This window comes from Pisolithus orientalis (genome assembly GCF_024613125.1).
Source record: "Pisolithus orientalis strain OTSU chromosome Unknown F5J12scaffold_3, whole genome shotgun sequence".
Taxonomy (NCBI): Eukaryota; Fungi; Basidiomycota; class Agaricomycetes; order Boletales; family Pisolithaceae; genus Pisolithus; species Pisolithus orientalis.
Window position 1 is genome coordinate 1,888,140 of NW_026260784.1, and position 19,239 is coordinate 1,907,378.

The following is a 19,239-nucleotide window of genomic DNA, read 5'->3' on the forward strand; positions in this document are numbered from 1 at the left end:
GCGGCCAGGTAAACTTCCTTTGAATGATGGAAGTCTTGGGGGAGCATCGATCCTTGTGCAACTCTACTGGGTTCACTGTATCCCTTGGTGAACACATTTCGTAGATACCCAACCAGCAATACGCTACTTTTAAGCCACTATGAGCATCTTTCACCTTGAAGACTCAATTCTTCCCAGATGCTAAGGGACTACATGTGATACACCGCGAGCACTTTCCTGTTCTATCATAAAACTGTGCATGCAGACCCTTCCGCATTCTTCAACAAAACTCACTTCGGAGAATACTACTGACCGCTGCAGTCAAGATGCGTGTCGTGAGACCAATTTGTCCGTCAGTTCCCAAGCATTTGGAAAATCGAAGGTAGAGACCGTAGGGAGGTCATATCGCCTTTGTAAATGCGCACAATTAGCTAAACATCACAAGCCTGAGCTAATCGTAGAACAGCCCCATAACAAGGAAGTAAAAAAAAAAGACAGCAAAGGAGGGATATCGCGATAAGTCGAAAAGTCCAGAGCAAAGTCCATTCAGAGTTCGTCAAACTGCGGTTGCACCAGTTGGCGTTCTACTGTGATCTGGGAGAGCGTTGGTGTGTTTCCGTGGTGCCGCGATCCTGAGAAACGTCATTCAAATTTCAATTTCAGACTCGTTACGTGCGACTGGAGAACTTACAACTTATTGACGAAACTGTCCGAGCCGGTGGAGTATACAAGTTCGTAAGCCAACCCTCCAGCCTGCATCCCAAGAATGGGGCCGAGAATGGGACACCACAGCCAGTATTGGTTCCTGAATGTGAACACTACGGAGAAAGTCAGTACTTCCTCGATAGGAGCTATTTCACAAATCACGAACCATCTTTTCCGTAACCGACCATAGCAGTCAAGATCCGAGGACCCAAATCACGCGCCGGGTTGACGGCGGCACCAGTCTCCATGCTGAGCGCGACACCGATACCAAGAGCGGCCATGAAGACCGTGGCTGGGACGAGCCAGACAGGGGTAGGGCCGTTCCTCTTGTCCGTGGCAGCAAAAATAGAGATTAAAAGCATAGCAGCTCCCAAAAACTGTCAAACATCGTCACCGCCTGACCATTCAAATGCGGGCGATGTTTACTTACCTCTGCGAAAAAGCAGGATACCGAGCTCATGTAGTCGGCCTAACATGCTTGCATCAGTTTAGTTTACAGGGGAGTTCGGAGCGGTACATACCGCGTAGGTTCCGAAAAGGTCGCCCGTCCCCGAGATGGTGCGAATATTTGACCCTCCCTCGTAAGCATCAATAGCATGATAGTAGTTGGCGTAAATAATTCCACCACCACAAAGGGCACCAAGCAGTTGGGCAATGAGGTAATAAGGTACTTTTTTCCACGGGAAGCCGCGGAAGGAGGCGAAGGCGAGGGTTACCTGGCCGAAAGTCAACTACAAGACGGCATGAATGGATCGTAAACACAAACCGCTGGGTTAATATGACCGCCGCCAGAAACCAAAACGCCCAGACAAAGGCCTTTATGTGCGGTTAGTACGGTCGAAAATACGGTGAGTTCTCCCCTTACCAACAGCCCAACCGAAGTTGGAAGATAGGTAGTCCTATAAACCAGCTCTGTCAATTCAAGCTGCGAATTACGAGGGGGATCTACTCACTCCACTGGGGGTGGCGGAAACCGCTTTGTTCGATGACAGGACGACTTGGCAATTACTACCGCAACCGAAGATAATAAGGATCATAGTACCAAGGAATTCTGCAGCGGGTTCCCGGATATAATCCCTGAGAGTAAAGTGGTCTCATGCGCCACAGGAGGATGGTAGGGGTGGCACAAACCTGATCTTCGACCATCGGTTCGGGTATTGGCGGTCGTCAGTCAAACCTGCAGGAATCACCCCTCCGGCCGTCTCATCCATCGGTTGGGTATACGTGCTTGACGAGTCGGAGTGACGTGGGGAGGGCTTCTGAGACATGCTGACAAGAACCGCCGATGGAAGTGGACTCTGCAGTCGAAGGACTGGGGGGGCACCACAGTTCGATTGTGGCCTTTTTATGCGGGTCAGCAATCATTAAAAAAATTATTGCGGACATACATATGTGGGGCCAGACGGCTCGTGACGACCAGAACCGATGGGATCTCTGATTTTGCAATATTGATTTTACCGCACAAGGAACTCGTGAGTTCGGTAAACAGACGAATCCCATTGGTAACAGCATGATGCCCACGAGATTAATTTCCCGAGCAGGCGGAATCCGGGAGGCCGACCGCTGATTGAAACATGAAGCACGTAACAGCTCGTAATCCAAGATGTTCGCTTCGCGAACCGAACGGTGGGACACCGAATCAAACTCAATCTGTTGAGTGATTCGATCTCAGTTGCCACTGCGGAAGATACACAAGATCATAATGCAGACCCCAGTCGAGTCCCCAAGGCGGCCGGATAAACTGACACGGGAAGTTGTGTGGGAAAAAATTCACTCCACGCTTTAACTGAACTGATTCGAAGGGTGTTCAGGGTGTTGAGCGGATTCCGAGTCGGTGAAGCTGAACAAAAATATTTTAGCGTTCACTGTTTACTAAAGGAGTATAAGCTAGTACCTGGTAACACGGGGTCCATAACACCTTCCGAGCGCTGGTGGCTGTGGAAGCGTTAGGGAATAAGTAATAGACGCTCGGAAACAAGCGTGCCGTAATTGGAACGACCTCGAGCAGCTCGAAGTTACCTAAACCGGCAGCTCGCGCCCGATTTGTCTCCGAGCATCTAACACAAATCTTCAAGGTCGTCGCCCCAATCCTGAGGCCTGACCTACAGTCCCACGGTAGAACAGGCGACCAGGGTCATTAAGAATTTGCCTGGCCTGGGCCTCGGCACACGATCAGCCACTGCAAGCGTATTCGTATGTGACTGGCAAACGACTCTTTGATAATAGCGTGTTGGATGAGATAATCATAAAAAGCGGAGTACGGAGATGGGCCTTCTATGAAGATGACAGTTGCTATTAGCTGCTAAGGAGGCTCATTTAGACCACGTACCGGCATACATACAGTCGAATTGTGAGGTTGAGCCGAATGGAAAACGAGTGTGTACTTCCGACACGGAACACGTAAGTAAAACCCGAATAACACACTTCTTTCCCCAAGAATGGCGAAGGCGAACAGACGTCTCCGATGGCGACGGGGACAAGGATAATTCGGAAAGGTCGGGGGCTGGCTTGCAACGTCAATCCGGTTCGTTGCCGACAGCATGCTGAAGGCATGTCACTGGCAGCAAGTCGACGGCAGCCAAGCCGTCGGTCACATGTAGACATGATGCATGATAACATCTCCAAGGATAATTCGGAAAGGTCGGGGGCTAGCTTGTAACGTCAATCCAGCTCATTACCGGCAGCATGCTGAAGTGTCACTGGCAGCCAAGCGGTCCGTCACATGTAGACATGATGGACGATAGCATCTGCGCAAGGCGTAAACGAACTGCCAGCCAGCCTACATAGAGCAGGCACGGCATCATAAATGATGGAAACATGGAACGTTTGAACTTTGAAGAAGTTCTGTACAGCACCGACACCATCATTCTCGATGTTTCACGTAGCGTTGCCTGGATTCTGATGGAACGTTGAAGTTCGCGCCCGTAAGTTGATGCAATGTGAAGAAACGATACTTCACAGTGAAGCAGAAGGCACGTGGCATGAATTTCCGTCAAGCCACTGCCAAGCGAAGTAGGTTTACTGCAACTCGTCAGTGTACAGAGCGCATGTTGACGTCTTTTGAACTACAAAGCGACGCCAGGGAGTCCGACGCCGTTCGATGCGCCCAAACGTACATTTTACTCAAATGTCTAACTCGCAATGACCCATTCCGAACTTTGAACCACCGCTCAACAACCGATGGCAATACGTAGTACACGATAGCGTGAACATGATGAACCGTGGTTGCCGTTGAGGTGGAGGGACGCAATTGCAATACAGATGAACAAATTGGGATAAGTTGCAACAGGGCACGGATTCGGTAACGTCACGTAGGATTCAAACCAAGTTGCGCACCGCCAACTGTGCGCAGAAAGACACTGTAGAAGAACCTGATAAGTTACTGCCACCACTCCGATCGTCTGCAAGACTCAAGGTATGTATGTAGTAATTCCCTCCACCACACTCGCAGGGGTTCAGGCAAGACTCGACGTCCATGAGATGGCATAGCTCACCATCAGAAACTCAATTTTCGGACCCGACACTTGTGTATCTCCCGGAAGAAGCGAAAACATGAATTGGACTATGCATCTTCGGCTCGATGGGCCGATAGGGAACCCAAGACTATGTAGTGTGGAGAGTTCCGAGCAAGTTGCGGAGAACAAACGTTGTATGCCAGTTCATGACCTAAATTGTCGCCAGATCGTACTGCGAAGATGAACGTCGCCCAATGTCACCGTTGTGCAGGCCCACTGGGCCAGGTCTGGAACGGAGTGGGAAATTGGAGAGTCGTGTCATCCCCCCAGAGAGTCGAGAGAAATTTGATACACAAGTGGAGTTGTGTCTTGAAGTAACGTCCCGCTCCGCACTCACTCCTACCTGTCAAAGGAATTGTTTTCTTAGAAGACTTCGAAGTTGGGAATTTCACTTGGAGGGACATTGCAAACACCGGGACCTTACCGGTACCGCTGGGGTGGACTTCTTCACATAAACTCAATTGATCTTTCGACAGACAGGTTACTCAACGTCATCGAAGATCGATGGAGTTACCTTACCGACTACAATGCTCCCAATTCAAGCATCCTGACCGCGCCGAACAGCGTACCTCAATGAATAGCTAATTTGGATGCTTACAGTGGAAAAGCACATCGTCTGATCGACATCAAGTCTTTATCAGACGCTCGTACATGACTTCATATCACTCTGTATTAATGCTGACGCTGAAAAGGCTCGTCCAACCAGAAGAAACCCCTGTCCACGGGCATTGAGTATTTGATCCTCTGAAGGGAATGATCCGTAAGGATGTGGTGAATGAGACGGAAATGAATTGCAGCGAAAATACGGCGTTCTCGAATACGCGCCTAATGTGATACCGTTGAGGACGGTGGGGAATGATGGTCGATCTGTCCGCTCACCGAATCTAAACATATATATTTCAGTGCTTTGCGCCGAAGGCTTCTATGAAGGGATCCCCGAATTCTGGATGACCAGTGAGAATAAGTCAGGATATACATATGCGCGTTGTCCACCTTTTCTGAGTTGCTCTACGAGGCCCGTATCTACAAGGTCATCTTTGTCCCGACGAGGAATGTAATCGCTTCTAATTTGCCCGGATGGTCCTGGAGCCGTTGAGGGATGTTGTCCTTGATTGTCAACGGCGTGTCTCCTTGAACTGCTAGCGGCATCCTCTCGCCGGCGGGACTTGGCGTCCCTGAGAGAGGGTCCCTCATGAAATGACCCCACAGGCAAACGACGCTTGGAGGACCCGGTTGGACTTTGCATAGGGCCCACGCTGAGTGGCTGGGTGTTAATCGCGGTCAGAATGCGCTGCTGATCGCGATTGTTGACTGATGACTGGAAGTCATCTGGCGGTGGGGTACCGGCAGATGAATCGGATGAGACAGGAGAGCTTGGTTCAGGAGAGTTCATGGTGACTCAGTGCGATCTTGGAGCCTGTCACATACCATCAGCCCCCCTCAACCGGGGACGCTCAGCGCTCATCGTCTGCACGTGCTCTGCCGGACGGACACGCGGTATCTTAAACAAATAAACCCTAATAGCATCACTAACTCTCGCGAACACAATGTTGCTAGGACTCAAGCTAATGCCCTCCTTGCGCATCATTGCACTTCCCCTGGCAAAGGCGCGCCCATCTGCGCTACTCGTCAGCCGACCATTAGTTTACTATCATTTCAACCTCGCACCGCCGGGTGCGGCCGAAAGGAATAAGTCATGGACCAACAGAATGCTCAATAAACTAACAACGGTGGCGGCCGATGCCTGGGCAAATTTTGGAAAAGCACCAGAAGGGAGCTGGAAGGCTCGTGTCTCCTCTTTTTTTTTCTTTTAGGAAGCTTTGCTGTGTGAGATCCTTCAACTGACGCTTCGAAGATAGTTGCGTCTGTACCAACATGGCGAACGGCTCGTGGACCGGATTGACTTTGAAGAGCTCACACTAAAAGGTGTTGATCCGTCCCTCGCACCTTCGCTTAGAAATCGAGGTGTTGCGGGCAAACCACTAGAAGGCCTTTCGGGAAGTGATCAAAAGAGCGAAGAACGGCCGCCGGTGGTGTGTAGTATCTTTCTGCCGTCTTTTTGGCCGCCGGAAATTGATGATGCACGTCAAGATACGGCTCATATATCCACCATCTCTATACTCTAGCCTCTCTACGCCACTATCAGATGAGAGCGTGCATCCTTCGCTTTCCCATTTAAGGGTGTTATTGGACAGTCGGGGACCCCGGCATCGTAGAGGTTTCTACTTGTGGATGATGATTACACCGCTGACCTTTCCACTTACCATCATACGTGAGTTGGGCACTCAAGCCAAAATAGTGCGGTGGCTGATGCAGGCTAATTATGCAATGGCTCAGCGGTGATACCCAACATACCGTTCTTTTTCTGCGCATGGAGGTCATGGTCACATTACAAAGGTCTGCATTCTTATGGCACTCGCCAGATTGATGTCGTTGACATTGACGTGGTTCCTTTGACCTCCCCTTGCAGCGTACAAGTCTTCTCAATATCTCTCTTCCCTCATAGATCAGGGATTCGTCCATCCAGAACCAAATCAGGAACTAGATGAGGTCTACCGTTTGTTCTCTCCGTCCGCGCCCAACGCGAACAGCGCCCTATCGAACTGCTGTGAAGTGCCGTCCTCGGACAAGCGGGGAAAGCCTGAAAACGCATCGGATTGTAATCTGAAAAGCATATCTTCCTTGACCGCAGACAGTAACACGGGCCCCGTGCCGCACCACCTCTTACTCTCACGCGGGGCTGTACCTAGAATTCTCGAACTTTTCAGTCTTCCTGATTCCGCAGCGGCAGACATGTATCGTGCCATGGAGCAAGTGCGTGTCCGATTGCAAGCTGAGCCCCAATACTAAGATAGCATGTATTCACATTCTTCGCTTCACCCAAACAATTTCCCGACTAGAACGGAGGCACTTGCGATGATCTATTTCCTATCTGTGATCTTATTTTGTCCTCACGGTGGGTTGGTTGGCCAATCAGTATTGTCGGATTTGCATCGGGCATAGCCCCTTGTTCATATTGCGCGTTGGCCGCTCTATCTGGATAACTTAAACACCTTGCAGGCGATCTCCGATTCATTTTGCGATGTCACGATCGTCCTCAGGAAAGACCCTTCAAACTTACAACATACCATTGGTTGATCTGCTGGTCATACCAGAACTAGTCACAGCAGGTGTCGCTCTAAAGCAGCTCTGAAGCGCTGACCAAAGAAGATGCACGGACGCCGTCCGATATTGCGAGCTTACCAAGCTGCTGAATTTTTGGTCGCAGAATGTAATGCGTATTCTCCGGCCGCTGTTCCGCCGTCTGGGATGACTGATTGCGCAGCTTGTCACGAGATATCGAGAAGACTTGTGCGATGCAAGGGGAAGCCAAAAGGGCCCCGTCAATGTCAATGATGTCAATCTGGCGGGTGCTGAGAGAATGCAGATCTCTGTTGAGTATCACCGCCATACCGGTCCGTAATTACCCTGTGTCAGCTATCGCACTGGTTTGGCTCGAGTTCCCCGACTCACGTATGGTAGTGGTTGGGAAGATCAGTGGCACGATCAGCCTGCACAGGTGGGAACCTCTACGATGCCAGGGGGTCCTCCCGGCTACCCAGTAACGTCCTTAAATGGGAATGTGGACGCTCTCATCTGACCGTGGCGTTGGAGGCTGTCATTGGTGTAACCATTATGCTCTGAGTCCTTGCCTCGTAGGGATTAGTTTGCCATGGACTCCTGGGTGGGATGATCTTCCCCGGGTGACGATCATTTGTAGCACAACTCCAATGCATAGATTTTAGGAGCACGACACCCGAGCACCATCATCATGCGCTGGTGCCCATATCATCAATGTGGAAACTGCAGCCATCACAAGAGAGTTTGCTCCTATAGGGATTAGCTTGCCATCGACTTCTGGGTCTAATGAGGCAAAGTCATCGGTAGGCAGTTTGCCACCCAAGCTCCATAGAAGACAGGCTGGTATCCAGACTTCCTCTGGAATCTCTGCTGATGACTCTTGTTTACGGGACAACCATCGGGTTCTAGGAACAAGATGCCTGATTATGCCATAATTACGAACATCATGCCACACCACCGTTATGTGCTAGTGTTGATTGACAAAAGAAATTTATTGTCGTAAATCGTCACTGTCCACTTTATGTGGTAATCGCGTTCCACCTCGTGCGTATGTTCCACGCTACGGCGTCTCCGCAGACGTGACTGGGCCCCATGGCGCAGTGTCACCCCCGCCAAAGTCGCTTCCTGAGGACAACTACGTACTATACCGAGAAAGTTAACTTCGACTCCGAAGGCAGATCTTTCTAGTATTCGTGTATCGGGAGTACCTAGCGTAATACCCTAGAAGGATAAACTCACCAATGAGTATACACTTCGCAAGAATTGAAGCAACACCACTTACGGGATAATCTCATCCGCGGACTCACAACTATCTAATGGTTGTACCAAGGCGCGGTGATCACAAACGCAACCGTTTCTTCACCGGCGTCTGCATTTCTATATCACTATCGTCATCACCGTCGTCGTCCTGGTTATTGAAAGAGTCGAGACACGATGACGAAGATGAAGAGTGCTCGCGAGCTCGCAGAAGCAGCAAGTCTGGAGAGCTGTCTGGCAACCAAATCTCTTCATCTTGCACTTCGAAAGGATCCACTTCCCGATCGCCGATCTCCATATTCAGTATCGGAATAGGAGAAGGGTTGCGTATTAGCCCCACCCCCGCACTCCTGCTTCGCTTACCCGGACCTGATTTTGTAGGGGTAGCAGCGACAAGGGTGACCCCTTGTGCATTCATCACCCGTTTCTTGGCATTCGGAGCGAGACGATGACTTGGGATCTGGTGGCTGAGAATGTGTTGCTTTGTGATCTTCAGAACCCCTTAGCGTGGGCGCTGGACGAGGTTTGAATGTCCGAGACATGCTAACTTCGCGACTGAGTGCTCGCTTCAGTGTTGTGGAGGTGGCCGAATTTGACCTCCTTGTAGAGGCGTCTTGCGCGAGGGAGACAGAGAGCGAGCGCGAACGAGCCCCTAAATCTGAGCCAGCAGTGGTCGACGAGACGGAAGCTGACCTATGCAAATTCTGCTTTGGACCTTCCTTCTCCCTCGAGGTTTTCGAAGTGGAGGGTTTAGAAACTGGCGCTGGTGACGAGGAGCGATTGGAAGCAACGTCTGTGTTGCTTCCATAATCATCATCAGCGAACGGTGAGTGGGGAAAGACTTTGCTTCGTAGAATTTCACACATGTCTGGGAACGTAGTTTTGAATCTGGTTTGCGTCAGCCGTACAGTCGATTTTATTCGACACGGTACTCACTGCGGCTCAACGACGTCTTCGCAAAATGTCTGCATCCAGTCTCGTTCTTCTGAAGACGCGCCGTGCATTCCCTGCGAATCCATCTTGCTTATGAGTTGCCACGTCGAGAGCTTGTCCATAAACGATTCCAAACGCTCGGTCGGGGACGGCGTTACTGTAACTGATTTTTCCTTTCTGCGTTTCGCATTCTTGGCCAGCTTTGTATCGTTCCCTGTTCCCGAAGGTGGTATCGTTACAGGTGGGAGTGGTCGACACGGACCAGGCAAGGAAAGTTTCAATAGGTAGAGTAGGATTTGTATCTGCACTCTTTGTGGCGAGTTGTCAATCTCGGATTTATCGATGAATGGCACCGGTATATATACGTACTCACGACGCTCTAACCGTTCGAGCCAAGCGTTTTTCCACTTGTCCTCTATTATGACTGCATCCTCACTATTACTGCCCTGTGCACCGTTCTCTCCCTCCCCCCCTTCCCCGGCCCCAGCCTTTTCGTAATTGAGCGCATACCACATCGTGGTCTCCTCGATCTCGCCTGCTCCGCCATTATTGGCGAGTATTTGAGGGAGCTCCGTGTGATACTTGGAAGACGATGAACGGGTGGAAAGGAGGAGGGGTTCGAGCAGCGCATGTAAAGGATGCTCTGACTCGGAGGAAGATGGAGGTTCTTGTACGCGCCTCAAGGACGGAACCAAGAGAATCAGTGGCATGATGGACTTGGGAATACAGAAAAACAAGAGAAACCAGGATCAGGCAACGCATCAGGATAGATGAGCCATTGATTTACCTCGGGAAGCCAAAGAAACTGGAGATATGTTCTAACCACATACTGCTCTGGGGACTCGAGGTGGAGGTCCGTGAACGGGTAATCACGATTTATGGACTTTTCCTGTGTAGTCGTCCACTTTGCATTTGCGCTGTTAACGAGGACGAGTGGTTGTACGAAGGCCATGAATTGAAACGTCTAGCAACTGCATGCAGCCGCGTCCGTCCCGGGGACGCGATGGTGGGGCACGTGACTGATGACGCACCGTGCAAGCGCTTAATTAACGACTTTGCTTCAAGCGAGCTCACATCGTGTTAGCCAGGGCTACACACGGGACATCATGTCTACCAACAGTCTGCAGAGTCTAGCCATCATGTCGGCGGTCATGGGGACCGTGTCATACGTGGTTGGTGTTATTCCGTTGTCGATCGCATTATCTAGTACGTAGCCCCCTGCACTGCCGACTGGCAGCAGCCTCCAATAGCGTCAGATTGTTTCCTGACTCCCGGGACTCGCTCGCATTATTAAGGAAAACACCTGTCGATCCTGTCTAGCTTGGGTACGGGACTGCTCATAGGCACGGCTCTAGGCGTCGTTATACCCGAGTAAGTTCGTTCGTTTCGTGTTTGATGCTCCGGGCATACTCTGCCCCGCTGTGACCTCAATCCGACTCACACTGTGCGTGGTTGCGTGTATATAGGGGTGTCGAGGAAATTGCGAGAAGCAACTCAGATCAGACCACTTTTTCTATCCGGGTTGGCACCGCTGTCCTTGACTGGATTTATTTTTATGCTTTTCGTCGAAGAGTATTTTTCATCTCATGCGGCGACCACGCTACTACTCCCACGCCATCAAGTTCATGGGGCCGCAGCGCAGGGGGATACCTTCCAAATCGATCTGGAGGAGCTCGAGCGCGAACAGGGCATAAGCGTACCCTCTGTAGGTTCGAGACCACCACCCGCCGGCCCGCGCCACTTTGGAAGCGATGATGCATTCCGTCGTGTATTCCCGTTGTCTCTTGGTTTAGTCGTACATGCCTTGGTCGATGGGTACGCTCTGGGCGTTTCTTCCACCGCTGACGAAGGTTCCTCTGTCTTATCGTTCATCGTTTTTCTTGCAATTATCGTCCATAAAGGTCACTACACGTTTCCTCGTAGACTGGGCGTTCCGTTCTGAATATTACTGACACTCTCACTTTATATTTTTTAATAGCACCCACTGCACTTGCTCTCACGACGTCACTCCTTTCTAGATCGCTGCCTGTCATGGAATGCAAGAAACACTTGCTGGCCTTCAGTCTCGCAACACCCGTCAGCGCAATACTTTCCTACCTGTTATTCTCCTTGCCGTTCATGAACCAGAGACTCGGTCCAGGTGTTCCATTGTTATTCAGTGTAAGTTTCTTCCTCCATGTCATTTTTGAGAAAGAAAGAAAAAGGTATATAATATGGCTGATTTTTTATTAACCAGGGGGGAACTTTTCTTTATGTAGCCACCGTCTTGCAGCACACTGCTGAGCGTGCACCAGAGCCGTCACTCGCAACAGGTGGGATCAATAAGGTGGTCCGTTCTGTCATTTTGGTAGTTGGAATGTTCTTTCCCCTCGTAGTTAGCCAGCTAGTAGGACATGGGCATTAGCCAGCCCGGTCCGACTCCATATCATGTAGCTATTAGAGAATCGGACGAGCGCTAAGATATCCTAAAGTGTGATAATCTACACTGGCACTCCGACCCCGCTTATACACTAAAACACCTTCGACTTTCCATCACAGCAGCGGCGGCCGAGGATGAACAACAGCAACCCAGCAAATCTGCCCCCGCTGTCCGTCTCGATTCTGGGCGTCGAACCCTTGGACGAATTCATACGAGAGATCGCCGACTTCGTGCACCACATGATCATGACCAGACCCAACGCAGGTCCGGACGCGAGGGTCGAGGTGGAGGCCAAGGTCGGTGTGCTGAGAGACAAGGCTTCCAATCGGCTTATGCTGCCTGTACTGGTAGAAACGAGTACGTGTCTTCCCCCTCGTTCGTTCATCCGTGAATCATCATTGCGTTACACACACAGTATTGTCCCCAAATATTGATTCCGACTTGCGGTTCGAAACGAACATGTCAGCAGTCAGTCCTTGTCACTTTCTTTGTTTCATACCGAGATGGCGGGCCATCCAGTCTGATTTTAAGAGTTTATCTCTCTTCTGAGTAGGCACAGCACAAGCACTACAACACGCTTCTGAACCAGCTACAGCAAACATCCCGCGAACCTACCCATCCAAGCACGCCTCTGGAGTACAAGCATGTAAAAGTCGTAGATTCGTTTTACGCGTCTGAGAACCCTCGCGACCGCGAGAAGATAAGGGTTACCCGCGATGAGAAGACTGGGACCGCGCACGAGATCATGACGAAGATACGGTTGGGGGATCTCAATATATACTGTCCGAAGCGGGCTGCAGATTGGAGAGTCAGTGTCAATCTGGAAATTCCAGGTGTGTATGTATATATTTTCGTTGCGCATCTCGTTCTGAGCGATATATGTCTGCAGTTGCCCATCCCGTAGGAACTCCAACACATACGAGAAGGAAGGACAGGATATGTTACTCTCACGAAGAATTTAATATTGACTTGACACAAGTTACGACCACCTCGAGTTCAAACCCTTTGGTGCGCATAACTGATTTACTGTGGCGTTGGTTTTCTTGCTTATTTTTTAGCCTGAGGTCACGCACGAGTTAGAGCTGGAAATCGCCCGACCTTCTTTACTACTGTTCGCTGCTTCCAGGAGGGGGGACATGAACGCACCAGAACATGAGCGAAACGCGTTCGATGAACTGATCAGATCCTTTGTCAACAACGCCAGAATTCTTGTGAAAAATGCGTCTGATGGATGGCATTGAACTCCAAAAACTAGCATGTGCATCCTATAACAGTACAAAGATTAGAGCATCTCGTCAATCAATCTAATAAGATTAATGCATAGCAGAGCAAAGGTAGCAAGTGAGAACTGAGGAACGACCACCCATTAGCCCAATATTATTATTGTAGGGTATAATAGCTTGCGATGTTCATATGCCAACGACTTCCACCAAATCACCATCCTCCAACTCGGCATCTCCGATTTCTGTGTCGGGCTCTTGCTTCTCTCCGTCGATCTTGAGTCGCGGGTAGGGTGTCGATTTCGATCCTCTGGCTTTGGGCGGCGGATCATCGCTATAGATGTCAGGAAGACTGGCAGCCTTGAGGAAGGCCTTGACGATTGCGCCGCAACTTGTCGTAGGCCGAACGGTGAGAGTAACGTCGTCAACGACTGTCGATCGGAATATGAGTTTGAACTTGTCTCCTCCTGACGACTCAGCGTCCGAATCTGCGTGGGAATGGTCGTCGCTCGACGTTGCTCCTTCTTCAGATGCGTCGTCGGCTTGGGGTACGGGAGAGTGGGGACGTTGAAGGCGGAGGGAGCGCATATACTCGTAGGTGTTCTTGTCACATGCCTCTGTGAAACGTGTCAAAGATCATTTTTACATTCATTCAGGGGATATGTACCTAGCTCTCCCTCCGTCCAAATGCGAAGGCTGTGAGGTGTACCAGATGGAAAAACACGTTTGCCATCGTAGGTGACGACGAGATGGTCCACCTAAAATGCTATTAACATCAGCGGTTTCTTCGAAAAGCACTCGGAAGGCATCGTGCTAGCAATGTGATGTGAGTAAATGCCCGTCTATGTGACAAAATAGTACGCACTCGTTTCATTTCGCGAGTCCATGTCTGTTTCTGGGCCGCGGCGTTGAGAGGATGTGGGATCCAGTTAACTTTGAGGGTAACCATTTCAGGTCCCCCTGTTTGCTCCGCATCGGTCTTCAGCTGCGCTGCTTGTTTCTTGACCGCTTCGGCTATTTCAACTAGCTCCGGGTTCAGTACAATATTGTCAATCGAGTCGTCCGCGAGAAAGGTCGGCGAAGGCGCCCGGGGTTCCACAGCCAGCGCTTGTCTTTCAAGAACGTGTGAGTAGGGTGTCACACGTGGGAGAGATGGGCAGTACTGACCGTACGAGGTATCTTGCGTTGGCAAGCTGGTAGTCTGAGAGTTTAGGAGGAGGCGTGATTGACCTTGACCGACTTCGTTCGCGTTTCCGTTTGTTGGGGGAGCTTTCACCGGCGGCTCGCTGGGCATCGGGGTTAATGGATTCAATGATTTCTATGTCGCTGTCTTCCCCGTCGGATGATAGTCTGGATGTTAGAGCATCAGAATCTGAGTGCGCACTTCCAGTGACCAGTCGCGTATGTGTTAGTTAGAAAGCTTACGCACAATTTCGCTTGGAATGTGGTGGCGCTGACTGTCTGCCACCGGGGACGGTCGTTGCGTTTCTTCCTCTTGGAGCGTCTCGCGGGAGAAGACGATGCATCGGATGACTCGGGGTGCTCTGAATCGTCGTCGTCGTCGTCTGCTGCGTGAACGGGAGTGCTGTCTAACGGACCGTAATAAGCACTGGTGATGACTTTGAGATGTACTAATGGCTTTACTCCTTGTCAGCTGCTGCAGCTGCTTCCACTGAGCGGCTGTCCGTCCGCGGTTGCGCATGAACTGGGCATCCTCGTCCGCGGCTGATGTCAGCAACACCTTCGACGACGACGACGAGGCCACTCCGTCGACGCGATCGGCCCGGTCGTCGTCGGTTGCACGCGGTTTCAATTTTGGGACTGGACGCGGTCTCGGACGGGGCCGTGCGGACATGGCTGGGTGAGGAAGACACAGCGCGTGGGAAAATTGCCCGCCTTGGGTAGCCGTGTCACGGTCACGTCACAGTCACATCTCTCATGCTCGCATTCAAGAAGTCAAAGGCGAGACCAGGTCAGCGGGCGAGGGAAACACAGGAGGAGTCTGGCGAAGAGGGAAACGAGTCGCCGATAAACATAGCATCATCCAAGGCGAAGAACAAGGCGAAGAGGGCGAAGGCAAAGTCGAAACTCAGCTTTGGTGGCGGCGACGAGGAGGGGGATGAGACGGAGACATTTCAGTTGAAAAAGTCGAGCTTGAGTCGGAAGTTGACTCTGGGAATACATCCTGCGTACGCTCGTGGTCATCCTCAACTGAATTTATCCTGACACCGTTCGACAGCAATGCCCTACCCGATACCTTGGATCAGGCAACCATCGGTGCTCGTTCCAATGGCGCACCCGTTTATGACGCGGCACACCTGTCAGAGCTAAAGGCAAGCATGCAGTCTACGCGACCACCCATGCCCGATCACGAGGTTTACGACGTGGACGTTTCAATGGACGCGGAAGATCGTGCCATCGTGTCCCTCGACACCCCAGGTATGTTTTCCGTTGCATATGTGCACATCTTATCCTAAGTGCTTTTAGCGCCGAGCGGCGGTGTCTCGATACCTACACAATCGTATATTCAAACCGCAAAGGAGAAGCGCGAACGTCTGCGTGCAGTCGGTCCAGAGCAAGACTACATATCGCTCGCTATCACGACACGCACGGACACATATCAAGGTCCACACCCTGAGAGTCGGTTGGTGCGTGAAGAAGACGAACTAGGGGAGGGCGATGACGGTAGGTAAGGTACTCGACCAGCACCCGCGTCAGCTTGACACTTCAATATCGTAGAATACGCCCAGTACACGAGTGCTCAAGAAAGGATCGCGCTTGGCAAGAAGTCTCGAAGGATAGAAGCAAGCAAGCGAAAAGATGCCATGCAAGAAATGATTGCTGATGCGTCAGTGATTTTCATCCCTTCTCTGACGTCGTTAAATCATTGTATAGGGATGAGGATGATGAAGAGACCATCGAGTGGGAAAGAGAACAATTGCGAAGAGGTGGTTTGGATCCGTTTGCAAGAGTTGATGCAGCTCCTGAAAAGAAAGTTTATAAGCCAGCCCCTAGTGCGTTAACCGTCCAAATATACCTTTCCCGTGTTCACTGCTTCGTCAGTCCCTCCACCGACAAACCTACCTGAGCTGGGTCCGGCTCTCGAACGTCTTGCCCAGTCCCTTGCGGCACTAAAAACCTCTCACGCCTCCAACACGAACGCAGTAGCCTCGTTTTCCGAAGAGGAAGAACAGTTGGATACTCGAGAAACGGAACTGCGTGACATGGTTGCGCAAGCTGAAACCAAGAGGAGTTGGTTCGCTGAGTTCAAAGAACGGATGGAAAGCGTAGCCACGTTTCTCGATGAAAAGGTACGTTGAAAGTTTGTTATGACCTTGAAGTTGGGGCTGACCACATCCAGTATCCTGAGCTCGAACGACTGGAAAGCGAACATATTTTTATTCTAAAGAAGCGCGCAGGGATGATTGCGCGGAGACGCAAGGAAGATGATGAGGACGATCTTTCTGTCGTATTTGGCTCCCCCGCACAACGTGAGCCCCCACCGGACGAATTCGATGAGCTGGGTCGCGATGTGCCCCGAGCCGATCCTGTCGCGCTCAGGAAGGTCAGAAGGGTTGCACGAGTTGCACGACGTCATCGCCGTCAGTCTCGGAATGCAGTGTCAGAAGCGGACTGGGAGGAAGAAGGATATTCAACTGACTCCTCCCTTCCCCCGTCCGATGCCCAAGACTATCGAGCTGCCATTCAAAGGATCACTACTGGCGGGGAAGAGCTTCTCTCTGACGTGGCTGCAGCCGAGTTCAAGGACCCTAGTCTAGGGCTCGCTAAATGGTTCGGTGAGTGGCGAAGTCGTTATGGTGATAGTTACACGGGTGCATGGGGCGGCCTTGGTCTTGTCGGCGCATGGGAGTTTTGGGTACGTCTAGAACTGCTAGGATGGGACCCATTAGATGTGAGTGTTGCCTGTCATTAGTTTGGGGCTCCCTGCGCTCATCGTCCGTCAAAGTCATCTGATAACCTCGACGATTTCTCCTGGTACTCGTCGCTGCACGAGTATTCCCAATCGTCGTACGATGAAGATGAAAACGCAGAATTCTTGGAGCCACCTCCAGATGGTGATCTAGTATCAGCTATGATCTCTACTGCGCTTGTTCCTCGTCTCTGCAAGATGCTTGAGAGCGGAGGATTTGATCCTTATTCTGTCCATGATGTCAGAAGAACTATCGACGTCGCTGAACAAGTGGAAGCTTCCATTGGACCAGACCACCACAAGTTTTTGGTCCGGTGTCATTCACCCATGCATCGAGAGAAATCGGTTTACCTGATTGTCTCCTGTCTCAGATGATCCTCAAGTCAGTGCATGGCGTATTCGAGAACGCCACGATCGCTGCAGAAGCCCTCCTGTCACCGTTCCTTCGATTTAACCGCCCACTATTCGACCCGGAGGCAATTGCGGCTCGCAACCGGTTACTTGCTAGGGCATCCAAGCTCTTCGACGTGATGCTACGCTGGCGGAAATTTACAGGGGACAAGCTTGGTACCGGCCAGGTCTGTGTGCGACTTATTAAGAACTACGTGCTTCCGATCGCGCGGAGTGGATGGGAAGTTGGAGGTGAGGAGAAGACACGCCAGGTGAGTATTCTGAATAACTCATAAGTTAAGTTCATTTAACATCCTTAATTTTTCCCTTGTTATGTTGCGCCCTCTCAGATGGTAGCTGCGTTGCCCCAGGATCTGGCGGCCTCAGTGAACCTCTGATGCGGTGGCCATTTCATTGGTTGTCTGTGTTGTTCCTGTTGTAGACTTTACACCACTGAATGATTATTTGCATGAAGTATGTATTGTTCCTTTCTCATCTCACCTGTTGGTCCACAAAACAATCCGAGCACGCCAGCCGAGGCGTGATTACCCTTCAGCTCAAGGTGATAATGCAAATGGGAACAAAGATGTTCCCATTTTCTCTCTACATTATCACCTTTCGGCGACCTCGGGGAAATTGATATTGCGAAGCCTTCTGAGACCCTCGCCCCAGCGGGTGTTAGTTCACACGCATGTACTTATCATGTGTGTAGGCAACCCCTGTAGAGTAAGAGGTGCGCGTGTGGTTCGTTCGGCTGTCGGACAAACTTGTCCTCTCAGTCTGGTCGGATGGAATTGTAGGGCCGGGTATATTCACCCTCGAGGAGTCTAGTGTGTACATAGCAGTTTCATGAGCATACCTACTCGTTGATCGCGCAAATATCATAGACATTGAAAGGATCGATTTGGTAGGGAACGTACGAAGAATGCGTGAACGCCGTGCGTAAAGTATTAGACCTCTAGTCAGATGCGATAGAACATGTAGGCTACGTGATGACCCACGTAGACCTACGCCTGGTAGGTGGACTGAGCTGTTTTGTGGTCCAGTTTACGCTGCCTTCTGGCGTACGAATGTGACATTCACCTAGGTTGGGCCGCGGTATGTAACCTAGAAGGATTTGGTGCATTGATGAATGACAGCACAACATTCGCTCGTGAGCACTTCCAGATTAGTTCCCTCAACAGAGCAACCACATTTTCACTCGCCTGCGACGGCCTGACCCAACCACAAAGATAAAGTGAGCATCAGAAGACCTTCGGTGTAACAGAAGGGGGGTGACTCGGATATGCATACCAAGCTCACACTTTGCAACTTTCGGACAATTACCTCGAAAAACGTTACTGTCACCAAATACTATGTTTGAGAAAATAGCGACTCCGTAACAGTAGCTAGAACGCCATAGGTTAGGGAATACCGTTAAGAAGTGTGGACTGTATATGTGTAAGTGCACACTTACCACTAACATGCCACTCACACTATTGACATTACTCATGCTAACACATCACACTATCACACTTTTGGAGGATGACATACTGCAGGATTGTCAAGTCTATGGAGAGGAATATACTCAGACTTCAAGTTGGTTGAAGCTAAACAATGAACTACCTATGGAGAGGAATATACTGTAGGTAGGTAAGTAAGTGTTCCAATATAATGAATGGAAGGAGTCCCACCTCAGACTTCAAGTTGGTTGAAGCTGAGGTGCAGTAAGGAAAAAATAAACTGCTAAGTGTCCGCTTTTGGATTACATAATGCTGTGCTCAGTGAACC

General features: G+C 50.7%; 8 protein-coding genes across 8 annotated transcripts; 4 read left to right on the forward strand and 4 right to left on the reverse strand.

Annotated features, from left to right (window-relative positions):
* Positions 1–535: 535 nt before the first annotated feature.
* Positions 536–1,952, reverse strand: F5J12DRAFT_888712 (major intrinsic protein superfamily membrane channel protein; the record flags this gene model as incomplete). The annotated part of the gene is made up of 9 exons (XM_051747279.1): positions 536–611; positions 671–797; positions 851–1,061; positions 1,115–1,153; positions 1,206–1,400; positions 1,451–1,500; positions 1,550–1,583; positions 1,638–1,761; positions 1,816–1,952. 9 exons carry the CDS (start codon positions 1,950–1,952, stop codon positions 536–538), a joined length of 993 nt encoding a protein of 330 aa, XP_051604485.1.
* A 2,651-nt stretch (positions 1,953–4,603) lies between these two features.
* On the reverse strand, positions 4,604–5,687 carry F5J12DRAFT_803759 (uncharacterized protein). Its single transcript, XM_051744469.1, has 4 exons — positions 5,193–5,687; positions 5,079–5,142; positions 4,676–5,024; positions 4,604–4,625 (listed from the first exon to the last, which is right to left on the reverse strand). Exons 1-2 carry the CDS (start codon positions 5,590–5,592, stop codon positions 5,099–5,101), a joined length of 444 nt encoding a protein of 147 aa, XP_051604486.1. The 5' UTR covers positions 5,593–5,687; the 3' UTR covers positions 4,604–4,625; positions 4,676–5,024; positions 5,079–5,098.
* A 59-nt stretch (positions 5,688–5,746) lies between these two features.
* Positions 5,747–7,229, forward strand: F5J12DRAFT_955161 (mitochondrial K+-H+ exchange-related-domain-containing protein; the record flags this gene model as incomplete). The annotated part of the gene is made up of 5 exons (XM_051749861.1): positions 5,747–5,989; positions 6,059–6,232; positions 6,291–6,471; positions 6,537–6,596; positions 6,670–7,229. 5 exons carry the CDS (start codon positions 5,747–5,749, stop codon positions 7,047–7,049), a joined length of 1,038 nt encoding a protein of 345 aa, XP_051604487.1. The 3' UTR covers positions 7,050–7,229.
* Positions 7,230–8,237: 1,008 nt separating this feature from the next.
* On the reverse strand, positions 8,238–10,475 carry F5J12DRAFT_803771 (uncharacterized protein). The gene is made up of 6 exons (XM_051744470.1): positions 10,297–10,475; positions 9,879–10,225; positions 9,513–9,818; positions 9,125–9,464; positions 8,602–9,036; positions 8,238–8,540 (listed from the first exon to the last, which is right to left on the reverse strand). Exons 1-5 carry the CDS (start codon positions 10,459–10,461, stop codon positions 8,659–8,661), a joined length of 1,536 nt encoding a protein of 511 aa, XP_051604488.1. The 5' UTR covers positions 10,462–10,475; the 3' UTR covers positions 8,238–8,540; positions 8,602–8,658.
* Positions 10,476–10,570: 95 nt separating this feature from the next.
* F5J12DRAFT_803773 (uncharacterized protein) lies at positions 10,571–11,765 on the forward strand. Its single transcript, XM_051744471.1, has 5 exons — positions 10,571–10,715; positions 10,805–10,880; positions 10,976–11,042; positions 11,083–11,410; positions 11,488–11,765. Exons 1-5 carry the CDS (start codon positions 10,616–10,618, stop codon positions 11,739–11,741), a joined length of 825 nt encoding a protein of 274 aa, XP_051604489.1. The 5' UTR covers positions 10,571–10,615; the 3' UTR covers positions 11,742–11,765.
* Positions 11,766–11,994: 229 nt separating this feature from the next.
* On the forward strand, positions 11,995–13,232 carry F5J12DRAFT_314369 (mRNA triphosphatase CET1). Its single transcript, XM_051738864.1, has 5 exons — positions 11,995–12,285; positions 12,344–12,396; positions 12,482–12,761; positions 12,818–12,936; positions 12,987–13,232. The coding sequence occupies exons 1-5, from the start codon at positions 12,063–12,065 to the stop codon at positions 13,167–13,169; spliced, it is 858 nt and encodes a 285-aa protein (XP_051604490.1). The 5' UTR covers positions 11,995–12,062; the 3' UTR covers positions 13,170–13,232.
* Positions 12,915–15,022, reverse strand: F5J12DRAFT_803780 (uncharacterized protein). Its single transcript, XM_051744472.1, has 7 exons — positions 14,793–15,022; positions 14,578–14,737; positions 14,316–14,498; positions 14,014–14,260; positions 13,947–13,961; positions 13,816–13,906; positions 12,915–13,765 (listed from the first exon to the last, which is right to left on the reverse strand). The coding sequence occupies exons 1-7, from the start codon at positions 15,001–15,003 to the stop codon at positions 13,338–13,340; spliced, it is 1,335 nt and encodes a 444-aa protein (XP_051604491.1). The 5' UTR covers positions 15,004–15,022; the 3' UTR covers positions 12,915–13,337.
* A 56-nt stretch (positions 15,023–15,078) lies between these two features.
* F5J12DRAFT_803782 (GCFC-domain-containing protein) lies at positions 15,079–17,965 on the forward strand. Its single transcript, XM_051744473.1, has 10 exons — positions 15,079–15,337; positions 15,388–15,587; positions 15,636–15,833; positions 15,888–15,996; positions 16,044–16,162; positions 16,212–16,459; positions 16,510–17,061; positions 17,116–17,388; positions 17,451–17,741; positions 17,820–17,965. The coding sequence occupies exons 1-10, from the start codon at positions 15,087–15,089 to the stop codon at positions 17,865–17,867; spliced, it is 2,289 nt and encodes a 762-aa protein (XP_051604492.1). The 5' UTR covers positions 15,079–15,086; the 3' UTR covers positions 17,868–17,965.
* The last annotated feature ends 1,274 nt before the right edge of the window (positions 17,966–19,239 follow it).

Coding starts and splice junctions, on each gene's coding strand:
- F5J12DRAFT_803771 (XM_051744470.1), bottom strand. CDS start 10,461: ATGGCCTTCGTACAACCACTCGTCCTCGTTAACAGCGCAAATGCAAAG. Junction 9,819..9,878: donor GAACGGTTAGAGCGTCGTGA/GTACGTATATAT, acceptor CTCGCCACAAAG/AGTGCAGATACAAATCCTAC. Junction 9,037..9,124: donor AGCGAGCACTCAGTCGCGAA/GTTAGCATGTCT, acceptor CTCAGCCACCAG/ATCCCAAGTCATCGTCTCGC.
- F5J12DRAFT_314369 (XM_051738864.1), top strand. CDS start 12,063: ATGAACAACAGCAACCCAGCAAATCTGCCCCCGCTGTCCGTCTCGATT. Junction 12,286..12,343: donor GCCTGTACTGGTAGAAACGA/GTACGTGTCTTC, acceptor TTACACACACAG/TATTGTCCCCAAATATTGAT. Junction 12,397..12,481: donor TCGAAACGAACATGTCAGCA/GTCAGTCCTTGT, acceptor TCTTCTGAGTAG/GCACAGCACAAGCACTACAA.
- F5J12DRAFT_803782 (XM_051744473.1), top strand. CDS start 15,087: ATGCTCGCATTCAAGAAGTCAAAGGCGAGACCAGGTCAGCGGGCGAGG. Junction 16,163..16,211: donor AGTTTATAAGCCAGCCCCTA/GTGCGTTAACCG, acceptor CTGCTTCGTCAG/TCCCTCCACCGACAAACCTA. Junction 16,460..16,509: donor CCACGTTTCTCGATGAAAAG/GTACGTTGAAAG, acceptor GACCACATCCAG/TATCCTGAGCTCGAACGACT.
- F5J12DRAFT_803759 (XM_051744469.1), bottom strand. CDS start 5,592: ATGAACTCTCCTGAACCAAGCTCTCCTGTCTCATCCGATTCATCTGCC. Junction 5,143..5,192: donor CGTAGAGCAACTCAGAAAAG/GTGGACAACGCG, acceptor CTGGTCATCCAG/AATTCGGGGATCCCTTCATA.
- F5J12DRAFT_803780 (XM_051744472.1), bottom strand. CDS start 15,003: ATGTCCGCACGGCCCCGTCCGAGACCGCGTCCAGTCCCAAAATTGAAA. Junction 14,738..14,792: donor GCTGCAGCAGCTGACAAGGA/GTAAAGCCATTA, acceptor ACGGTCCGTTAG/ACAGCACTCCCGTTCACGCA. Junction 14,499..14,577: donor ACCACATTCCAAGCGAAATT/GTGCGTAAGCTT, acceptor TCTAACATCCAG/ACTATCATCCGACGGGGAAG.
- F5J12DRAFT_803773 (XM_051744471.1), top strand. CDS start 10,616: ATGTCTACCAACAGTCTGCAGAGTCTAGCCATCATGTCGGCGGTCATG. Junction 10,716..10,804: donor GTTGTCGATCGCATTATCTA/GTACGTAGCCCC, acceptor CGCATTATTAAG/GAAAACACCTGTCGATCCTG. Junction 11,411..11,487: donor TGCAATTATCGTCCATAAAG/GTCACTACACGT, acceptor ATTTTTTAATAG/CACCCACTGCACTTGCTCTC.